General features: G+C 46.7%; 1 protein-coding gene across 2 annotated transcripts in view; it reads right to left on the bottom strand.

Moving 5' to 3' along the window:
* The window catches only part of LOC122671234 (golgin candidate 5-like), a 77,158-nt gene that overhangs the window by 8,619 nt on the left and 49,694 nt on the right, over positions 1 to 18,845 (bottom strand). For both annotated transcript variants that reach the window (XM_043868347.1, XM_043868348.1), the window contains exons 9-14: positions 10,443 to 10,727; positions 10,293 to 10,352; positions 10,084 to 10,167; positions 9,831 to 9,896; positions 9,638 to 9,736; positions 9,337 to 9,555 (exon numbers count right to left, since the gene is read on the bottom strand). In XM_043868347.1, coding sequence (XP_043724282.1) covers positions 9,337 to 9,555; positions 9,638 to 9,736; positions 9,831 to 9,896; positions 10,084 to 10,167; positions 10,293 to 10,352; positions 10,443 to 10,727 — 813 coding nt within the window. The remainder of the gene's footprint in view (positions 1 to 9,336; positions 9,556 to 9,637; positions 9,737 to 9,830; positions 9,897 to 10,083; positions 10,168 to 10,292; positions 10,353 to 10,442; positions 10,728 to 18,845) is intronic.

The following is an 18,845-nucleotide window of genomic DNA, read 5'->3' as shown; positions in this document are numbered from 1 at the left end:
ATAGCCCTTCCCAATAGGGGTGCAGGTGTTGGGTGATCATGGCTTCCTGAATGCCGAGGATAGCAGAAGCCGGGTCAGTTTGCCATTATTAACTTGGGGTCTACCAAGGGAGGGAGTCGGTACTCCTGATCCCAGCGCGGGTTCCACCCGCAATGATTGAGGTGGCAACCGAAGACGGAGGAGAAGCGACGGAGGTTGTCGCCCGAGTCACTGCAAGTAGCATACACCTAGTGACTTAGTTGTGATGTTAGGTGGACTAGAGTAATAAAATTGAATCCAGCATGTAGATTGATGATTGTGATGGTTGTACCTGCTTACATGATTTACTATTCATTTGCTGGGCTCGGTGGAGCTCACCCCTCGTGGATTGTTTCTTTTAGATGATTTTGCAGGTGGACATCTCCCTGAGTGAGAGGATTATTACGGACAATTTGGTGATGGTGATCGTGAACATTCTGGTGTAGACCCCTACGGAGGTGATCCCTCTGATGTGGGTGCACAGGATTAGGCTGGAGGAGCTAATCTGATGGCGGCTGTCCTTTCTTTTTGATGTTCATAGAACATTCTTTTGTGGATAGCCATATGGCACTTTTCTTTTGTATAGCTTACAGATGTAGCTTTCATGTATTTTGTTTTATGATGCTGGGCAATGAAAAGGCCATGTATGTAGTTGTTATGAAGTACCGTAGATGCGAGCCACTACTAAACAATGTAATTTTATGGTAGTACTGTGGGTTGCGAGCTACTATCGAACAATGTACTTTTGGTAGCTCATTTATGTATATATATAACACTTTAGCTTCCGTTGCACTCTGTTTTCAATATAATATTGTAAATGCGGTGTGTGTCTGTTGAGTGGCGTTTGCTTCTGGATCCTGGAGATTTGGCGGATGTGGTTTGACATCCGGGTCACCCGCCTGACCCGCCTAGGGGGTGGTTTGGGGTGTGACAGTGATTGCTGTTATAAATAAAAGATGAGGGTCATGGCGTCGACCAATTTCAGGTATCTTAGAGAAGGTGGAGACCGACCAGTGGGAAATATCAAAAAAACTCCTTGGTGTGAATAGTGTGATGACCGAACAAACAGGATAAGAGAAAATTAGAGGCTAATTGTAACTCAGTCATGATTCAAAGTCAACCTTCCGTGACCCAAATGCTTGACTACCTTTAATTGAGCTTTCAGTTTCCCATTTTTGGTAAGTGGGATCATTGGGATTTGGGCTTTGTTTGTCCCCGAAATGTATCCCATCTTTCCCTGGCTTCTCCGGATAGCTTAACCAAGTGAGACCAGTCCATAAGTTGGTAGAATCCAACTTAACAGTGGATATATGGGGAGTCATATTGTTCATCGCAAGGACACTCAGAGTGCCATTGTTTTCTGTCCTAAACAAGGAGTCCACTGACCCACTAACTTCCAACATTGTTTTTTTTTTTGGATGAATAAATATTAAATTATGAAGAAAAAAGGACTATACAAGCCCAAAGGCAAGCCAAAGTTAGGAACTAGCTAGGGCGCAAAATGGAGAGAGGGAGACCCCAGGAGACAACAATGAGCCTGTTCCTTGGGGTGTCATTCACATCCGAGGGGGGGAGGGATCTGATCTTAGAAGAAACATCAAAGAAGATGGCCTTCCAAATCGAGTCGAAAGAGCGGGATTTGGACGTCCATCTTCTGAGGTTGCGTTCCATCCAGATATGGGAGATAGTGGCGCAAAAGGCAATCTTGCCAACCGAATCACAAATCGTCTTCCCACCAAACGTCATGTCAATCCATATCCATTCCCTGCTGAGGGAGAGGGGGGTGCGCCGACCTGGCCAACAATGACGAAGAACACGGGACTAGATGGAAGAAGCAAAGGGACAGGTGAAAAACAGGTGATCTGCATCCTCAGGCCCATTCCAACAAAGACAGCAACTGGGGTGAACCTGAATGTGTCGATAGATAAGGAAGCCTTGGGTGGGAAGGCAATTTGCAGGGCGCACCAGGCAGTGAGACTATGGCCAGGGATGTGGCCTCTAAACCAGACAACTCTGTGCCAAGGACAGGGGGTCCCTCTATGTCTAACCAAGTCCCAAGCGGAGTGAGGAGAATCTGCCTGAGGGGGAGTGGAGCCAAAGGGTGGTGTCACCTCTACCACGGTGCCCAGGGGGGATGGGGGGGAGGGAACTCCAGAGGTCAGCAAGGGGGGGGAGGGGAGATTGGGGGGACCAGGAGCCATTGGAGATGATAGAGGCAACAAGGGCAGATCTGTCCAGGCCGGAGGAGTAGATCTCCCTGGGGCTCACAATGGAAGAGAGGACACCGGAAGGGTGCCACTTATCAAGCCAAAGCAAGGTGGTCGAGCCATCATTGACCCTGCAAGTAATGGCGTCCCTGGCTAAATGCCTCACCTGGAGAATCCTGCGCCAAACCCAGGAGGAGTCAGCCCCTGGGCTAATAGACCAAATGGAGTCCCTACGGAGGGGTCCTGCATAAACCCAAGAAGTCCAAATGCTGATTTTGTTGGTGAGAAGCTTCCAGATAAGCTTGATGGATCCAGCAATGTTGACATCTTTAATTCTCCTGAGCCCAAGGCCTCCTTCAGATTTAGGGACACAGAGAGAGGCCCAGCTCATGGGATGAAGGAACCTAATAGAGTCCATTCCTTTCCAAAGGAAAGCACACATAATAGATTCAGCCGCCTTGATAGTCGCCTTCGGGAGGCCAAAAACACCACTCCAATAGATGTAACAAGACTAGAGCATCGATCTAATTAGCTCGAGCCGCCCTGCATAGGATAAGAGCTTAGCTTTCCAAAGCTGAAGCCTCTTGCGAAGGAGGTCCAAGATGGGGGAGCAGTGGTGGGCTGAAAGTCTGGCAGGGATGAGGGGGAGACCAAGGTAGCGGACAGGTAAAGTGCCAATGGTGAAGCCAGAGAGGGAGGAAAGGAAGGCTTTGGTGGAATTAGGAACACCAGCAAGGAAAATTTGGGACTTGTGGAGGTTTATGCGAAGCCCAGAAAGGCCCTGAAAAAGGTGAAGGGAGGACAAGATGGACTCAATGGAGAGAGGGTCAGCCTTAGAGAAGATCATGAGATCATCAGCGAAGGCAAGGTGAGTCAGGTTGGTAGGCTTGCATTTAGGAATGGGGGTGATGAGGTGGAGGTCAGTTTTGGTTTGGATGCTATGGGAGAGGACTTCAAGGGAAAGGCAAAAGAGAAAAGGGGAGAGGGGACAACCTTGATGAATACCAACAGAGGGGGGAAAAAACCAGCCGGGCTGCCATTAAGAAGCACAGAGAAGCAAGGGGTGGAGATGCAGAGATAGATCCAGTTAACAAAGATAGGGGGAAAGGACATCTTGAGGAGGACTTGAGGAGGACTTGGGAGATGAAGTCCCACCGGATGGAATCAAAAGCCTCATGAATGTCGATTTTCAAAAGAGCTGATGGGGGGAGGGATTTGCGGTCGAATCCTAGGACGATTTCCTAGCAGAGGATGATGTTATCCAAGATACTTCGGCCAGCTATGAAAGTGGATTGGTTGGAACTGACAAGGGAGTTGATGACAAGGCTGAGCTGGTTGGTAAGAATTTTAGCGATGAACTTGTACAGGAGATTACAGAGGGAGATGGGTCTAAAACCAGACATGGCCGAGGCGCCGAAGTACTTGGAAATGAGGCAGAGGAAGGACTGGTTGATGCCATGAATCTGATTAGGATTGAAGAAGAAGCTCTTACTGCTAGCGATAAGATCGGTGCCTATGATGTCCCAGCAAGTGGTGAAGAACCCCATGCTAAACCCATTAGGGCCCGGAGCTTTGCTAGCCTTATGGGAGCGAACAGCGGAGGAGATTTCCGAGTCAAAGGGGATGGAACTGAGGGAGCTGAGGAGGTGAGGGGGGATGAATTTGTTGAGGAGGTCGTCAGGAAAGGGGGGATGGGAGGAGGAAGGGGGGCAGAAGATACCAGTAAAGTAGTTCACAACTTCAGCTTTGATGGTATCGACAGAGGAGAGGACTGAGCCATCAGAGGAGGTAAGAGAGAGAATGGAGTTGAAGTTGGATCGGGCTTTTAGGGAGCGGTGAAAGAAGGCGGTGTTCGAATCTCCAAGCTCAAGCCACTTGATTCGAGATTTCTGCTTAAGGAAACTTTCCTCAAGGGAAAGAGAGGAGGAAAGCTCAGAGGCGGTAAGGACTTCTTCCTCAGCAAGGAAAGGATTAAGAGGGTCAGACTGAAGACGGAGCTGGATGGAGGAGAGATTGTCCCGACAAGAGGAGACACGAGATGAGATGTTGCCGAAGGTGGAAGAATTCCAAGACTTGAGAGCCATCTTGACATTTTTGAGCTTTTTAGAGAAGGCTAAAAGAGGGGAGGAGAAGGAGAAGACAGGGATACTCCAAGCGGCTTGGACAGCAGGAAGGAAGTCGGGGTGGGAGGTCTACATATCAAAGAACTTGAAGGGTTTTGGCCCAAAGGATAAGAAGGGGCGGACGAAAAGAGAAATGGGGGAGTGATCTGAAAGACCAGGAAGGTCAAAAAAGGAATAGGAGGAAGGAAGAGAGGAGAGCCAAGGATCATTAACTAGGACTCTGTCAAGCTTGCAGGCAACTCTGTCAATGCCAAAGCGCTTGTTGTGCCAGGAGAGATCAGCACCCGACCACCTAAGGTCGTTTAGCCCAGAGTCATCAAGACAGGAATTGAAGGCTGTGATGGCTTGGAGGTCGATAAGGGAGCCGCCTAGCTTTTCATGACTGAAGCGGACCACATTGAAATCACCACCAATACCCCAAGGAGAGGAGCCAACAGACAGGGAAATGGACCGGATATCCTCCCATAACGGGATTCTATCAAGGGAACAGTTGAGGGCGTAAACCATGGTGAAGAAGAGGTGGTTGTGGAGGTGGTCGAAAATGCTGAGGTGGACGAATTCGGAAGAGGAAGAAGAGATCGTGATATGGAATTTGGAGGGATCCCAAAGAATCCAAATCCGGCAGGAAGGAGAATGGTCATAGTTGGAGAGGAAGGCCCAAGAGGGAGCGAGAGAATGGGCTATCCTGGAGGAATTGGGCTCGAGCACCTTAGTTTCAAGGAGGCAACAAAGGGGGGATTTGGTGGATTTGAGACGGGCACGAATCTCGGCTTGTTTGGCTGGGGTGTTTAGCCCGCGGACATTCCAAATAGTCCAAGGGATCATAAGAGGGGAGGGGGGGTGGCAGCCAACCAGAGGTGGAGGTAACTCTGGACCCCGGTGGAACACTACGGGGCCTGAGGTGGTAATCTTTCAAAGGGGAAAATAGACCAAGTTCGAATCCGAAAGGAGGGCTGGAGGACTAGGAACCGGTTTGAAGTGGTTTGGCCAGGGGGAAAAAGGAGTTGCGTCAAAAGTTAAGTGGACTTGGTGGTTTGGGTGGGGTAGGGTTGCGGTTTGATGGATCGGGTCAGAAGGAGAAATGGCATGAGATGGTACAAAAGGGTGTGAGTGGTGGTTAAGTGGGACACGTGTGGGAGAGAGCTATTGGGTATTAGTAAAAGGGGTTGTGGGGTTCGAGGGAGGAGAGGCTTGAATGATGGGGGTTAAGGCAAATTTTGGGTTTCCAAAAGTAGAAAAGGAGTTGGGCGAAGGCAAAAGGGGTTTTGCAGAGGTAACGACAGGGGGAGCCTGCAGGTCGTCGCCACTGATCAGGCAGGTCTCGAGAGGAGCAGTCGAGGCTGCAACATCACTATCGTCACCAGTATCTCGAGTCCCAAGTACCAGGAATCTGTTGTGGTCAACTTCGACTGATCCGCGAGGTAGGTGAACATCGGGGGACTCGCCATGGTCAGGAATCCCACCGGCGTCACGCAGGCTTCTCCGGTGGCGTTTCTTGTCTTTTTTCCGCCTACGTGAAGATTTCAAGGGGCCTTCAGACACTATAGTGTTGTCTGTCGCCGAAGAAATTGTCGCCTGAGACTGAATAGCGGCGTCATCTTCCCCAACGATTATAGCAGCATCAAAATCTTCCCCTAGGGCTACAACCTCTTCCACAGTGAGCAGAACTGCTATAGAGGCGTCGACTGCGGTCTCGGCTTCAACAGAAGCTGTAGGCAGAACCGTAGTGACGTCTGCAGAGGCGACAACAGCCGGAAGGCACTGTTTCGAAGGGTGGCCAAAGGTTTTGCAGATGGAGCAATATTGGGGTAGCCACTCATAAGACGCTCTTTGATAGAAAGAATGGCCATCTTCTTCCTGGATGAGGACAGAGTCAGGGGGGATCTTCTACAGAGATCTCCACGCAAATGCATGCAAAGGAGAGACGATCCATTTTCTTGGTGCGCTCGTCGGAGAAGAGAGGTTTGCCGATGGTCGATCCGACGAGGCTGAGTCCAAAGGCACACCAGTAGTATAGTGGAAGACCTAGCAGACTGACCCAGATAGGGATGGCTTTGAGGTCGATTTTGCTGAGAGAGGAGCGATGGTCCCATTGCCGGAGGAATATCGGTTTTTTGCCAACCAGCCATGGACCACCCTCCAAGGCGTGGGACTTGTCGGAGTCGTCAAAGAATCTGAAGATGAAGATGCCGCTGGATAGAAGGTAAAGTGTAGACCGCCCTTGCCGTGCGCCATTGCTTTTGCAGAGAAGATTTGACAACATTGTTAGAAACTGCTAAAAATTGGTTTGGGTAGGAGTTCACGCTCTATCCACAGCAGAAAATATTCTTCCGAGGTAAAAACCAACTTCTCCCAGAAGTCACGAATTTCACAGTAACAGCAAGAATGCATCCATAACAATATATTTCAATTGTAAATCACTTCTAGCATGTACTGTAAACTGAAATCATCAATTCTTACCAACCAAACTTGACCATTGTAAGCCCATAGATCAGAGGAGCTCGTGAGATGCAAAATTTGCTCCTGCCAACGCTAAAATAGTGCTGCCATGTTTGGGTTACTGCAATGTCAGGCAATTTCTGAACTCAAATTTTATTACCATTCAAGGATCCTAGGGCGAAATGAAAGGATCCAACTCCTTGCCCTAAAAGCCCCAGATTGGAGAGAACAAAATACTGCAACCTAGACCAGGTGAACTGTCCTGTACAACCAGGGACAGTTTCGTTTTATGGTGGTTTTCTCCAAACTGCCTCACAGTCACATGATTCACACTTCCATGGACCCAAAGTAAGAATCCTTACATACTCCAGGAACTTTGAGAGCCCTTCTTCTCTGTCAGGTTCCTTATTGAGAGAGTGGGAGCTATGGTGGCTTTACTCGACTATCAAACCTGTCTTTGCTCTGATACCAAGTTCAGTGATGTAGATCACAAGTCCATATGTACCCGCAGGAAAAAGCCCCAAAACCAGCCCAGCAAGGTTGTGGATTCAACTGTTGTGAGAGGCAGCTTGGTCTGATTATGTGGCAAGTTTTTGTTGATTCGATGGAGCATCACCTAAGGCAGCCCCAGCCCAAAGAGAAGCATGAAGAACAAGACAAAACAGACTTCCCCACAAAAAAATTTACTGTTCACATGAACAGTACCGGAACTACTGTTCACGTGAACAGTGTTGTGGGTCCATAAGCCTTGAATGGAGAAGCAAATCCAAGAAAATATTTGAGATTCTGTCGGCCCCAATGAAGATAGCAAGACAAGGCAGATTTTATTGCTGATTTAGTTGGTTACTATTTACTTAAGTTTCTATTTTTGTTTACTTAGTTAAGTCTTACTTAGTCAAGTCTTAGATTACTTGGTGTGCAAGCCTCAATATTCTCTTGTAAGAGGCTTATAGTAGTTTCCTTTTTCGTTACTTTCTAATTTCCACTTTCTTTGTGAAGCTTAGGCCAAGCTATAAATAGGCCCCATCAGTTGTACTTGAATCAGAATTGAATAATAGAATTTTGAAGCCATGCTTGTCATTGGTTATGGGAGAAATTCCATGTTTCAACAGCTGGGATAGCTGTGGGTGAGAGAACCAGGCTGAGAGAGCCATTCCCCTACCCCCCTTCTCTTCTATCCTCTTTCTTTATCTTCTTCTCCTTTCTTGTTATCCTTTATGTTCTCCATTCATATGTAATAGAAAACAACAATAAAAAAAAAAAAAGAGTTTTAGTTATTTAATTTGGTCTTTATCGTGTTGATCCTGGCTGCAATTGAGCTCCTGCCGGTTTCCCTGGTTCGAGGTCGACTTTTGCATTATTCAGACTTCAGCAATTGAATGTATGACAGACGTTAGAGAAAGAGGTGAGCAGAACCAAAAGAAGAGAGGTAGAAACGATGAAAGGAGAAAAGAAGCTAGGTAAGTCCTAGACTGCCTTTCTCCATTATATATTATGTCATAAAAGACTGAAAAATTACAAGACTACCCCATACATAGCACTAATTCCCATAGTTGTCACGGCGTCTAGGCGACACCAACAAGGTACCTGGACGCCTAGGCGACCCCTTGACAACTATGTTAATTCCTATTCTATACTCATTACATAAGTATTCTTAGAATACCCTTATATGAGATATACCAACACCAACATTTTGTTTGCTGTTTGCTCAATCAGTTAGACCATTAATCAAGTTTTGTTTTGAGCCGTTAAATTCTGACTATTGATCTCACTGTTGTCTGGGTTTCAAGTTTCCAAATTCCAGTAGGACACCTATATATCTTTGAATATAACCAACAGAATTCAGTTAAACTTTGCTGAAGTGTTCTTCTCAGTTACTAGACCACTCGAACAGAATTTCTGCCCAAACTGATCTGTCTTTATTATCAGGTTATTGAATTATCTCCTAATCTGATTAGTAGTGTTCCTTACCTGCAGTTATGTATTTTCCCCAGGTTTTCTAATTCCTAAACTTATTAGGTGATTAGAAGCCCATTAGTGATCCTAAGCCATGCTTACTATATCTCAACGGTCAAAATGCTGTGACCACTGCAAAAAGTGATCAAAATCAATGACCTGTTGAAGAAACATGTTTTCTAAATATATAACCAATATAGCAGATTGCATAACTAATATATCATTGATCAGAGAAATTACCTCTTACATTAAATTAAAAGCATGTTCACCAAGACATAGAACTATTATTTATTACACCAATTGAAACATAAACATAGAAAATAACACATTCAAAGAAAAACTATTATTTACAGTACATGAAGTCTTTCCACTTTTCCAGAGAAGAAGTAGTAGATGACCAGAAAATGTGTTTATGATGTGCAAAGGGGGGGGGGGGGGGAGGTAGGAAAGGAGTCCAGAACTGTCACATCCCCATCCACTGAAATGCTGGGACTCAACATGATACAGGTATTTAACTGTTCATGAGAATTTGTACAGCAGAACAAACGGTAATATGTACGTCAGCGTGGAAGTTAAACTGGTGGCAAGATTACCTGCTGTAAGAGTTCCCGGTGTGCCAGAGCATCCAGCAACTCTTGCTTATGCTTCCTCCTGAGCTCCCTAAGTTCTTCTTCAAGTTGTCTGGCACGCCCTTCATGAGTATCAGCATCCTCCTTTGCTACAAGGTACTCCTGCCTATTTTCAGCAGCTCTCTGCCTCTCCTTTTCAATGGAGCGACTTAGCTGTGTTTGCTCGGCTCTAAGACATGAGATCTGATATCTAAATAAAGTAAGCTGATGTCCAGTATTGACCTCAAATAATAAAAACAAAGATGGTCAGAGATAATAGAAGAACCTGAGCTTCAAGGACATTTATACGAGATAAAGTTTGCGATAGCCGTTCATTCATGGACCGCTCACTTTCCTCAGCAGCTGCAGCTTTGGCCTCTGCCTCCTGTAAATCCAACAGGTAAAAGAACTTAAATCATGGGAGAAAACTTCACATGAAAAAATCAGAGGAAGAAAGTCATCTCCTAAACATCAATAACCTGTAGCCGAGAATTAAGGGATCTCTCTACAGCAGCCCATGCTTCTGCCCTTCTGGCATTTGTCTCCTGTCAGCATCAAACAGCCACCAATTCAGAGACCAATAATCCAAAGAAGAAAAAAAAAAGACAAAAAAGAAACAAGAAAGAAGAAGGACTACCAATAAAAATTTGCCAAGCACTACAAAAGTTTATAACATCTGTGAAGAGACCAAAAAAATTAAAAGGGTCTAAAAAATAAGAAGAAGAGTATAACCTGCATAGCTTCAATCTGTCTCAAAAGGGGCCTAGTTGACTCAGGAACTTGTGTAATCAACTCCTCACAACGACGCTCACTTTCCTGGGGTCCATTTAGACCAATATAACATGGAAGCAAATAAATGATTCCTTACAACACTATAAAAAGTTAGAATCACAAGAAACCATTTTCAACTGAGTGATATGGTAAGAGAAAGGTCAACATACTTGATATCTCTTTTGAAGATCTTCAATGTCTCTCCGAAGCATGTCTTCTCTGAAAACTGCCTACAGCACAGGATAAAGAAGAAAAATCAAATCATCTTTTGGTGCATAAGCAGTTAGCGAACCTGCAACCTCATGCTTCAAAAAAAGTACCTGCTGCTCCTTTCGGCTAAGAGTTTGTCTTAACTCTTCAAGTGTTCGAACTAGAGTAGTTTCACGTTCCTCTGCTTCTCTCAGACGACTCTCAAGTTCTGTTCGGGCTTCGTAATTGGCTCGTGTCTCTGCTAATGCTTCAGCCTCCTGGGCTTCATTCAGTGCATATGTGAAATATTCCTTTTGAGCTGCAAGTTCTGCTTGGTGTTTCTCAATTGTTTCTTGCAGTAACTTCTCAGTTGTCGCTTTATCTCTCTTTATACTTTCTACTTTGCTCTCCTCTACCTGGGAAAATTTTTAAAACATAGCTAATGCTTAAAATCAAGGGATTAGTTAGTCTGCTAGTTATTCATCTTACATATCATTATTACCATTAAAAAATAATGTATTAAGATTACTTCACAATAAAGAAAGCAGCTACTAAACTTTATAAATATATCTTAATTTAGTATCAGCACTGTAAAGATTCCAGGTGCATCCTATATGAAGAGATCTGTTTGGGTGCCAGTGATGACAAGATTTGAGAAGATATTGGCCCTTTGGAAGGGAGGATATCTATCTGAAGGGGAGAAAATTGATCCTGATTCGTGTTGCCTCGTCTATTTTACCAACACATCTCATGTCCCTCATGACAAACCCAGTACCTGTTTGACATAAGAAGGCAAACCAACTCAACCCACCTAGTGACCTCCTTCAGAATACAAGCGTGAAACTTTGAATAAAGTGGAACACCTGAAGAATCGATCTAGGGAAGGATCTCCGGCGATGCCTCCTCCCCCTCAGGTAGCTCTGCCTGCTGCCTCCCCTCACCCCGCTTGCCCTGCTTCCCCCCACCCTGCTTCTTCGAATGCTCTCCCCACTGTAAACTCTCCTCCTCCCAGAATTTCACCCACCCCTGACGCTCCCACCTCTGCTTCACCCACAGCAAACACCTCTAACCCTGCAACCATATCCCCTACCTGGAGTTCTCTTCTATCCAGCAACACCTCCAACCCCATCGACAGACACTCCTTGCATTTTGTCCCTCCCTCCACCATCGATGACACCAGGGTTGGTTACTGTCCCAAGGGCTTGCTTGATGCTGAAATCACCAAATGGCAGAGCTGTCTCGTGTTGCACTTCCTTGGCGCTCGACCTCCTTTTCATGTTGTTAAAGCTTCTCTGCTCAAACAGTGGCGCGCAGCTGGAGCTGTTTTCACTTATCTCCTCACCAATGGCATCTTCATCTTCAGATTCTCTGATGATGCCGATAGATCTCGTGCCTTGGAGGGTGGTCCTTGGTTGATAGGCAAGAAGCCGATCTTCCTCCGGCAATGGGACCATCGCTCCTCCCTCACTCGAATCGATCTCAAGTCCATTCCCATTTGGGTCAACTTGCCTGGCCTCCCTCTCTACTACTGGTGTGCCTCAGGCCTCAGTATAGTGGGTTCGACTATCGGCAACCCTCTCTTCTCCGATGAACGAACTAAGAAAATGGATCGGCTCTCCTTTGCGCGAATATGTGTTGAAGTCTCTGCAGAGGTGCCTCCACCGGAGTTTGTCACCATCCAGGAAGAAGATGGCCACACCTTCACCCAACGAGTCTCTTATGAATGGCTACCCCAGTACTGCTCAATATGCAAATCCTTCGGACACCCATCGAAGCAATGCCAGGCCACTTGCAACCCTGTTACATCTCCCTCGTCATGCGCTATGGCCCCTTTGGCAGAATTAGTGGATCATTGACGCAGCCCTCTCAGCTCCAACTCTTGTGCCATTCCAGCAGCCTCGCTTCCAATGGCGGAGAAGAAGGATTGTTTGGTCGAAGATGCTGATGCCTCATTTGCTACCTCGAATGATGACGAAGTTGTCGCCTTGCCCCTGGCCTCGCTCAAAGCTCTGGCGAAGCCTTCCCAGTTGTCTGTAAGACCACTGCAGCCTTCTTGGGGCCGGAAAAAGACCAGGAACCGTCGCCGGAGAAGAAGCCCTGAACCTGACAACCTCGCGATTCAACAGGGGTTGACCACAACAGGTTCGCCGTCCTCCTGTCCCTGGATCTCGACACTGATGGTGACGTTACAGCCTCGACTGCCCCTCCTGAGCTCTGCGAGACCGATTTGTAGCCTCCTCTGCTCCCCCTCTTTCGCCTTCGTCCAGCTTTCCTCCCAACTTTGGCAAACCAAATAACCCCTTTTCTCCTGCCACTCACAACCTTTCACCTTTTTACACCAAACCACCCTCCCCCTCCCAGGATCACCTTTTCACCAAACCCCCCCACGTGACAACATCCCTTTTGTCCCTCTCAATCTCCATATTCCCCCCTTCGTCCCTACTAAAGACAACACCCCAGCCTTTGACCCGACCCATCAACCCGCCCTCTTAACCCAACCCATTTACCCAGCCATTTTATCCCTTTCCACCTTAAGTAACCACCCTGGCCCGAACCTCTTAAGAGCTATACCTGAACCGAACCAACTTAGTTTTGAACCTGAACCGAACCATCTTAGACCTGAACCTGTCCCTGTGGTTGGACCCTCCTCTTCCTTTGGTACGTTGTCCTCTTTGCTCCTTTCCCCAGCATCTTCTCCCTTGGTCTGCTTCCCCCCCTTGCGTGAGTACTGCTTGAGACCCCGCAGTGTCCCCCCGGGTTCCCGGGTCAGTTCCACAGCTGGATGGTTGCCCCCTCCCCCTCCTTGCTCATGATCCCCTGGACCATCTGGAATGTCCGTGGCCTTAATGCCTCGGCTAAGCAAGCTGAAATTCATGCCCGCATCAAATCCTCTAAATCCTCCCTCTGTTGTCTCCTTGAAACGAAGGTTCTTGAGTCCAACTCCTCTCGCATCGCTCATTCTATAGCCCCCTCCTGGTCCCTCATCTCCAACTGCTCCCACTCTCCAAATGGCCGTATCTGGGTTCTTTGGGATCCCTCCAAATTCCACCTGTTGGTTTCGTCTGCCTCCCCCCAATATCTCCACCTCAGCATCTCTGATCACCTTCACAACCATCTCTTCTTTTTCACCATGGTGTATGCTTTCAATCGGCCTTCGATCGGCTCCCACTCTGGGACGACATCCATATTATCTCCCAATCCGTTGGTTCCGTCCCTTGGGGCATGGGCGGCAACTTCAATGTCGTCCGTTATAGCCAGGAAAAGCTAGGTGGTTCCCCCATTGATCACCATGCGGTTAATGCCTTCAATTCTTGTCTTGAGGATGTTGGTCTAAACGACCTCTGCTGGTCGGGTGCTGAGTTTTCTTGGCACAATAAGCGCTCTGGCGTTGATAGAGTTGCTTGCAAACTTGACCGGGTTCTCGTCAATGATCCCTGGCTCTCATCCCTTCTTCTTACGCTGTTTTTTATCTCCCAGGCCTCTCTGACCACTCCCCCATTTCCCTCTTTGTCCTTCCCTATCTCTCCTTTGGTCCTAAGCCCTTTAAATTCTTTGATATGTGGTCCTCCCATGTTGATTTCCTTCCTCTGGTCCAGTCTTCTTGGAATATCCCTGTTCAGTCCTTCTCCTCCCCTCTCCTTGCCTTCTCTAAAAAGCTCAAAAATGTCATATCTGCTCTCAAATCTTGGAACTCTTCCACCTTTGGAAATATCTCTTCCCGTGTCTCCTCCTGTCGTGTCACCCTTTCCTCCATCCAGCTCCGTCTCTAGGCTGACCCCCTTAATCCCTCTCTCGTAGAGGAGGAATCCGTTGCCGCCTCTGAGCTCGCCTCCTCTCTCTCTCTGGAGGAGAGCTTCTTGAAACAAAAATCCCGAATCAAATAGCTTGAACTTGGCAATTCTAATTCTGCTTTCTTTCACCGTTCCCTCAAAGCCAGAACCAACTCCAACTCCAACTCCATTCTCTCTCTCACCTCCTCCAATGGATCGGTTCTATCCTCTGTTGATGCCATCAAATCTGAAGCCGTGTCCTACTGCACCAATATCTTTTGCCCTCCCCCCTCCTCTCTTCCCATCATCCCTGAAGGCCTCATCAATAAATTCGTTCCTTCCAACCTCTTCAACTCCCTTTGCTCCATCCCCTCTGATGCTGAAATTGTTTCTGCTGTCCACTCCCATAAGGCCAGCAAAGCTCCTGGCCCTGATGGGTTCAGAATGGGTTTCTTCTCCTCTTGTTGGGACATCGTTGGATCCGATCTCATCTGTGCCATTAAGAGCTTCTTCTTTAACCCCCATCAAATCCTTAACATCAACCACACCTTCCTCTGCCTCATCCCTAAATCCTCTGGTGCCTCCTCCATGGCGGACTTCAAACCCATTTCCCTTTGCAACCTTCTTTATAAGTTCATTGCCAAAATCCTAGCCAATCGGCTTCAGATTGTCATTGACTCCCTTGTCAGCCCCAACCAGTCCGCCTTCATCTCTGGGAGAAGTATTTCGGACAACATCATCCTCTGTCAGGAAATTGTTCGAGGCTTTCACCGGAAATCCACTCCCCCTTCAGCCCTGTTGAAAATTGATATCCACAAGGCCTTCGACTCCATTCGTTGGGACTTCATCACCCAAGTCCTTCTTAAGATGTCCTTCCCCCCAACCTTTGTCAACTGGATCCATTTCTGCATCTCTTCCCCTCGCTTCTCCGTTCTCCTCAATGGCAGCCCCGCGGGTTACTTCCCCTCCTCTGCTGGCATCCGCCAGGGATGCCCCCTTTCCCCCTTCCTCTTTTGTCTCTCCCTTGAGGTCCTCTCCCGCAGTCTCTAGTCCAAAACTGACCTCCACCTCATCACCCCCATCCCTAAGTGCAAGCCCACCAACCTGACCCATCTTGCTTTTGCCAATGACCTAATGATCTTCTCCAAGGCCGATCCATCCTTCATTGAAAACATCATGTCCTCCCTCCACCTTTTTCAGGGTCTCTCAGGTCTTCGCATTAACCTCCTCAAATCCCAAATCTTCATTGTTGGGGTTCCTGACTCTACCAAAGCGGTCCTCTCCACCATCACTGGCTTTCCCATTTCCACCTTACCTGTCCGCTACCTTGGCCTGCCCCTCATACCAGCCAAACTCTCAGCCCATCATTGTAACCCTATCCTTGACCTTCTTCGCAAGAAACTTCAGCTCTGGAAAGCCAAACTTTTATCCTATGCAGGTCACCTTGAGCTTATCAGATCGGTTCTCCAGTCTTGTTACATTTATTGGAGCGGTATTTTTGGCCTCCCTAAGGCTACCATCAAGGCTGCCGAGTCCATTATGTGTGCTTTCCTTTGGAAAGGTGTGGACTCTGCCAGGTTCCTCCACCCCAAGAGCTGGGCTTCTATCTGCCTCCCCATATTTGGAGGAGGTCTTGGTCTCAGAAGGATTAAAGATGTCAACCTTGCTGGTTCTATCAAGCTGCCATGGAAGCTCATCACCAACAAATCCAGCATTTGGACTTCCTGGGTGTATGCGGGGCCTCTTCGTAGAGACTCTATTTGGACGGTCAGCTCCAGCCCTGATTCTTCTTGGATATGGCGCAGAATTTTTCAAGTGAGGCACATAGTCAGGGGTGCTATTTCTTGCAGAATTGACGATGGGACGCAGACCTATCTTTGGCTTGACAATTGGCACCCTTCAGGTGTCTTAGCCTCTTTAGTCAGCCACCGTGCCATCTATGATTCCGGCTTGGACAGATTTACCCCTGTGGCTTCTATCATTACCAACGGCTTTTGCCCCCCCTGCTCTCCCCCCCCCCCCTCTAACGGATCTCTGGAGCTCCCTTCCCCCTATCCCACCTGGACACAGAGGCAAAGGAGACACCACCTTATGGCTCCCCTCTACCACAGGCACATTCAACTCCCACTCCGCTTGGGACATGGTCAGACATAGAGGGACCCCCTATCCTTGGCAAAAAGTGGTTTGGTTCAAAGGTCACATTCCAAGACAGAGCTTTACTGCTTGGCATGCCCTAGCAAATTGCCTCCCAACTCGAGCATTCCTCTCCCACCGCCACTTGCAAGTCTCTCCTAGATGCTGCCTCTGTTGGAATGGGCATGAAGACATAGATCATCTTTTCTTCACTTGCCCTTTTGCTGCCTCCATTTGGAACCGAGTTCTTCGCCATTGCTGGCCTGCTCGTAGAAGGCCTCTTCCCCTCTCTCGTGAATGGGTTTGGATTCATTTGACTTTTGGAGGCAAATCGATCTGTGACACGGTTGGAAAGCTTGCCTTTTGTGCTACTATATCTCACATTTGGATGGAGCGTAACCTCAGAAGATGGACGTCCAACTCCCGCTCTTTTGACAAGATTTGGAAGGCCATCTTCTTTGATGTTTCATCTAAAGCTTTATCCCTTTCCCCGAGTAGTGTTAGAGATACCCCAAGGAACAGGCTTATTGTTGTTTCCTGGGGTCTCCCTCTCACCATTTTGCGCCCTAACTAGTCTCTCGCTAGCTTAGGCTTTGTTGGCCTCCGGGCTTGTATATTCCTCATCTTTTCTTCGTAATTAAATTTTTATTCATCCAAAAAAAAACTCAACCCACCTAGTGAAATTTAGATAAGTGGGCTGGACTAAAATGGCTATAAGGTAGTGTCAGCTGCGGCCTATGCAATGAAAAATAAAATAAAAATAAAAACCAGAGGCACAAGTTACAGGGAAAGGGCAAAGAAATTGAGGAGTCTACTGCAAAAAATGATTATTTTAAAGGGTTATATAGAGTTTTGTGATATTTGACTATTTTAAGTAAAGGATTTTCTTATTGACACCCCTCAAGGTGTCCAAATAATTTGCAACCTTAATTTTTTAACTTTTAGTATTACACAATTTTTTTTTCTAATGAGGGTAATAGTGTCATTTCACATGTATATTTGAAAAATGTGCATGGCGATGACACCTTTTGATCATGGTACAAGAACTCGCGAGATCGCAATCTAGATCTCGCCATTTCAAAATGTCAAAACGAGATGAAGGTCGAAACGGAAAGTTACAACGTCTCGGCTGAGATCTCGATGGTTTTGGTCATCTCAGTGGGAAATCTTGGTATACAAACACCTATTCATGCAAACCTAGGTATACAAATACTTATTTATGCCAGAAACTAGGGCAGACACTTATTTATGCCTAATATCATTTGAGTAAATGACATAAGCAGCTTGCCGAAGCAAATATATCTTTATGTTGTGGATGTGATTATTATATGTCATGTATTAGAGTGCTCTATTGCAGAATGGGTATGCACACCGGATAGACCTTGTCATAGAATTGTATGTTTGTTTATGGTTGAGAGGCAAGGTGTATCACAAGACTTTGTGTGTGCCAATAGGTAAAATTGGGAGTGCCCTAGCCAATGTCTAATATCGAATACAATAGTTGCCAGTGGGACAATGTCAGGATAACAGCTCTTGGCAATAGGTTTGGATGAGTATCAGTGAGTGTTTCAAGTTCCATAATATCGGGGAATCCTTAATGTGAGTTAGAGGACAGCAGTGGGAGCAAAATTTGGGAGAAAATGGTGACCTTGATTCACCCCCCTCAGTGTCAACCTGGGAACAAGAAGATGGCATGTGTGGAAGAGCAGAGAGGCTGGCAGGTATTGATGGTGTGGTATGCGAACTAGAAGGGATGGACTTGCATGGTTGAGCTTGATATCTGTAGGCAATGCACAGTTGTGGTTCTTGTTGTTCAGTATATTGTTTGTGTACTTGCAGCGACTTCACGGATTTTTGGACCTCTCTTCCAACTAGTATTTGAAAGAATCTCAAATCACAAGAAATGAAGATATGTGAGTTAACTTTCCAGGAAATTTTGAATCATCTCAATCCAATATTGAAGTGAGAAGTTATGGCATAGTCTTTAGGCATAGCGTGTAAGCTGAAGGCAGCAGTATCTGCACATCAGTCAGGTTCAAGCCCAGTTTTGAGGTTCGTGCATTGTTCCTAAGATGGAGGTGTCTTCATGAAAAATGTACCCCTTCCGAGTCTTCTTTACGTAGGAAAAAGAATTGGGTCAATCGGGGATGGGGAAGATATGGAGGTTTGAGTGGACAGACGTAAGAAAATGATGGAGAAATGTGCTCTCGAGCTCTGACAAAGGCCGACGTGAGTTGCTCTCTGTCCAGCATTCAACTAGGCTCAACCGACGTCATCCAAGACTCATCCCACGTCGTTTTGGACTCGAGCGACGTTGGCATGCATTGATTTTAAGTTGGCAAACTCTCATCTGGTGCCGGTCGGCAGTGCACGGGTTTGGTTCATTTAACTTTGGATGGATTTTTTAGCATCTTCCGGTCAGAATTAGAGGAAGGCTATTTCTACAAGAACAATCTGAAGAAAGTAGGCAGGGGGCAAAGACTAAAGAAAGAGCAAGGAACTCAGACTCACCTAGTGACTAGTGACTATATGGATTTCGTGTCAGCCAATAACTCTAAAGGACTTTATGCCATCTCAGTTAATGGACATACTTTTTAGTCTACTTTCAGATGCAAGAAGAATCAGTCAAAT

This window comes from Telopea speciosissima, chromosome 8 (genome assembly GCF_018873765.1).
Source record: "Telopea speciosissima isolate NSW1024214 ecotype Mountain lineage chromosome 8, Tspe_v1, whole genome shotgun sequence".
In the NCBI taxonomy this organism is placed as follows: Eukaryota; Viridiplantae; Streptophyta; class Magnoliopsida; order Proteales; family Proteaceae; genus Telopea; species Telopea speciosissima.
Note: the sequence above shows the minus strand (reverse complement) of the source record. Positions and strands in the feature narration are given on the sequence as shown.